The 3,119-nt window shown below is 37.6% G+C and overlaps 1 protein-coding gene across 1 annotated transcript; it reads right to left on the reverse strand.

Moving 5' to 3' along the window:
- On the reverse strand, window positions 452–1,834 carry LOC109826789. Its single transcript, XM_020393809.1, has 2 exons — window positions 1,422–1,834; window positions 452–1,337 (listed from the first exon to the last, which is right to left on the reverse strand). Exons 1-2 carry the CDS (start codon window positions 1,832–1,834, stop codon window positions 1,163–1,165), a joined length of 588 nt encoding a protein of 195 aa, XP_020249398.1. The 3' UTR covers window positions 452–1,162.

Below are 3,119 nucleotides of genomic sequence, written 5' to 3' on the forward strand. Positions count from 1 at the left end.
ACAGGCATGAACTGCTGAGCAAAAGGAATGCTGTCTACTAGTAACTCCTTGAGATCAAATGAAACTGAAACTCAAACAAATGAAACTGAAACAAAAGTTCATCTCCATTTTATCTATTAACTTGTTTCAATATAAAAGATTGAGGCTCTGTTCACAAAAATATTTTGATCGAAGATAAATTTGATTCAGTAATAGTAAAGTAAATAATAACATAAAAATGTTCCTCCCTATTAAATAGCCTCATTAAAAATATTCCAAAACATGTATATGAGCCTTCTCATTCAAAATATTTCAACATCACAACCAACCAAGAAATAAGCCTTCTCATTCACACAAGTATATATGTATCTCAAAGATAAGCCTTCTCTTTCACAACCAGCAAAACATGTATGTCATCAACCAAAGAACATTTTGATGGACTTTGCAAATTGGAGTGGATATGTATCTTCACAAGAAACCAGCATGAGCATCATAAGTAGTCATACATCCATTTGGCTAACTAATGATACATCTTAATGAAGGATTCTACAACCATGGAAACAAGCTAACCTAGCTATAAATACATCATCAAATGCAACAGAATATTTCAACATCACAACCAACCATAGATAAGCTAGAAATAAATATGTATGTCCTCAACCTAATGCAAACAACATAAAATAAGCACATACAAATGTCCTCAACATAATACAACTAACATAAGTAGTAGATAATTAGAAAGTTCCTCAAGCTAATGCAAACTACTACAAACTTGCATAATACACTAATAGAAAGATAGTCTCTAATTCAAGCACGCGTCATGGAAGACTTAACACCCATTCCTTCTTTCTCTCATCGGGCATCGCTAGGAAGATTGTTCTCCATACCGTATCATCATGTAAGACTTGTGTGGCTTTTAAAAATTGTCTAGAATCAATCCCTTCAAGAGCACTAAGCACGGTAATACAATTCGTAATCTCATTTGAACCTTCACGAGGACCAATAGCACCACTAACATGACTATGCCCAGAAGTAGAACTCATTTTCCTCTCCTTCCATTCCATTTTATTCTTATTACTTTCGCCCATCGAGGCAAGAGCATCCACCATTGCTAATTGGACTTGTTGCCTCAATGGTACTCGTTTCCCCCCTACTTTTGACTTTTTCTTAGCCCGAGATGATTCTATTTCCTCCTCCTCTTGCTCTTCATCTTCTTCTTTATCATCATTACTAATAGTAGGACTTTTTGTAGATGGATAAGCATTATCACCAGTAGCAATTGTATCACCAAAAATAATGCACAACTTGTCATAACCTTTGCACCCTTTCCTCCTAAAATATCTTGCATACTTGTGAGTCTGTGAACCAAAAATACAAAAAAAAAAAACAATGAACTCAATGATTTAAAGTAATAAAAATTTAGAAAATACACTAAGTATTACCGCATATAATTTTTCCACACATCTTCTGTTGCGGATATTTGGCCGGTGCTAACAGTATATCCAACTGCCGTGTCTGTCAATAAACTTTTCAAATTTCTCCAACGTTGCCTTAATTGATTAAATTTGTTTTTCAATTGTTCATGTGGGTATTCCTTCCCAGACTTCTTTTTCAACTCATCCTCAATGAATTTCCAAGATGTCCTAGTAAAGGTAGTAGTGTGCCTATTTCCCTTTTTCACTTCTTCCTTCATCAGATCTATGAAGTAAAGCTCTATCTCTTCAGGCCAAGTTCCCGCCCCTTGTGAAGGAGTAATCTCCACCACTTCTTCAACAATCTCTTCAGGCCAAGTTCCCGCCCCTTGTGAAGGAGTAATCTCCACCACTTCTTCAACATCATGAATTGCGTTTGACATCTATCATAATTACCCCTTGTGAAGGAGTAATCTCCACCACTTCTTCAACATCATGAATTGCGTTTGACATCTATCATAATTACACATCATCAACCCAAAAACTAATCAGCTCGAGTATACACACCGCAAAGTCTCGCGCATATAAACTATAACTCAAAATTTAAAAGCTACCAAGGATAAAATTTAAGACTTTTCAAAAATTGTTATTGTTAGTGCTATCAACCTATATGAAACTTCTCTTTAGTGATATATGCAAAGATGTACTAGAACTCTGAAGTCTCCCTGTACTCTTTATTTGTTTAAAGGACATGTGAATGCATGATAAGAGGAATTATGATTCCTTTGCCTATGATGTCCAAATGCACAGTATTTAATAATGTATTTAATAAGCTGATTATTTATGCTAAGCTCTTTAAGTAAAATGGTAGCTATGTTTATATCAGACTTCAGTCATTGTTAAGACCCTCTAAAACAATTTATTTCTTACAAACTCAACAAAATTGCTCTAGATATTGAAATTTTGGAAATGGGAAAAGAAATTAAGTAGACATCTCAGAGCCAAACAAGCTAGAAGTTTAATACTTTGGGGAAATAACAAAAAGAGTTATACACACCGCAAAGTCTCTGTGTTTCAGATACATAATTACCATCTTCATAATTACCCAAAGCTACGGTTTTTGCATAAATACCCTCCAAAATTAGCATTTTGCTCATTACTCATTACTAAATATAAAATAAATACAAGAATTTAAATTCGAAAAATTAATCAGCTCGAGTATACATGCTTACATTATGTTAAGATGTGAGGCGACGACTTCTACTGGTCTCGGCGATGGCGATCTGGTCGCGACGGCGATGGTGGAAGTCGGCCTGAAGCTTGGTCGACGGCGACGACGATTAGCTCTCTGGAAGCAACGAGATCTGGAGGATCGGGGCGGCGGCGACGAGATCGGAGGGTCTGGGGGACGAAGACGAGGTTTGATAATCTGGACGACGTCCGACGGTGATTGCGACGAGGGTTTGGGCGCCGGAGATGGGGACGGGAGGTTTGGGCGCCAGCGACGAGCTCGGGGATGGAGGTTTGGGCGACGGTGACGCGGTCGGGGAAGAGGGTTTGGGGGAAGACAATGGCCAGATCTGAGCTCGCGGTGATTTTTTTAGGGAGGAATGAAAACAACGGACCAAAAACACCTTTATGTTGTTTTGAGAAACCCGTTGAAAGTTTGGGGTTGTTGGTGTTTTAGACAGAAAAACGGAGTGGTTCCCAAACACGTTTTGTTTTTTT

Source organism: Asparagus officinalis, chromosome 10 (genome assembly GCF_001876935.1).
Source record: "Asparagus officinalis chromosome 10, Aspof.V1, whole genome shotgun sequence".
In the NCBI taxonomy this organism is placed as follows: Eukaryota; Viridiplantae; Streptophyta; class Magnoliopsida; order Asparagales; family Asparagaceae; genus Asparagus; species Asparagus officinalis.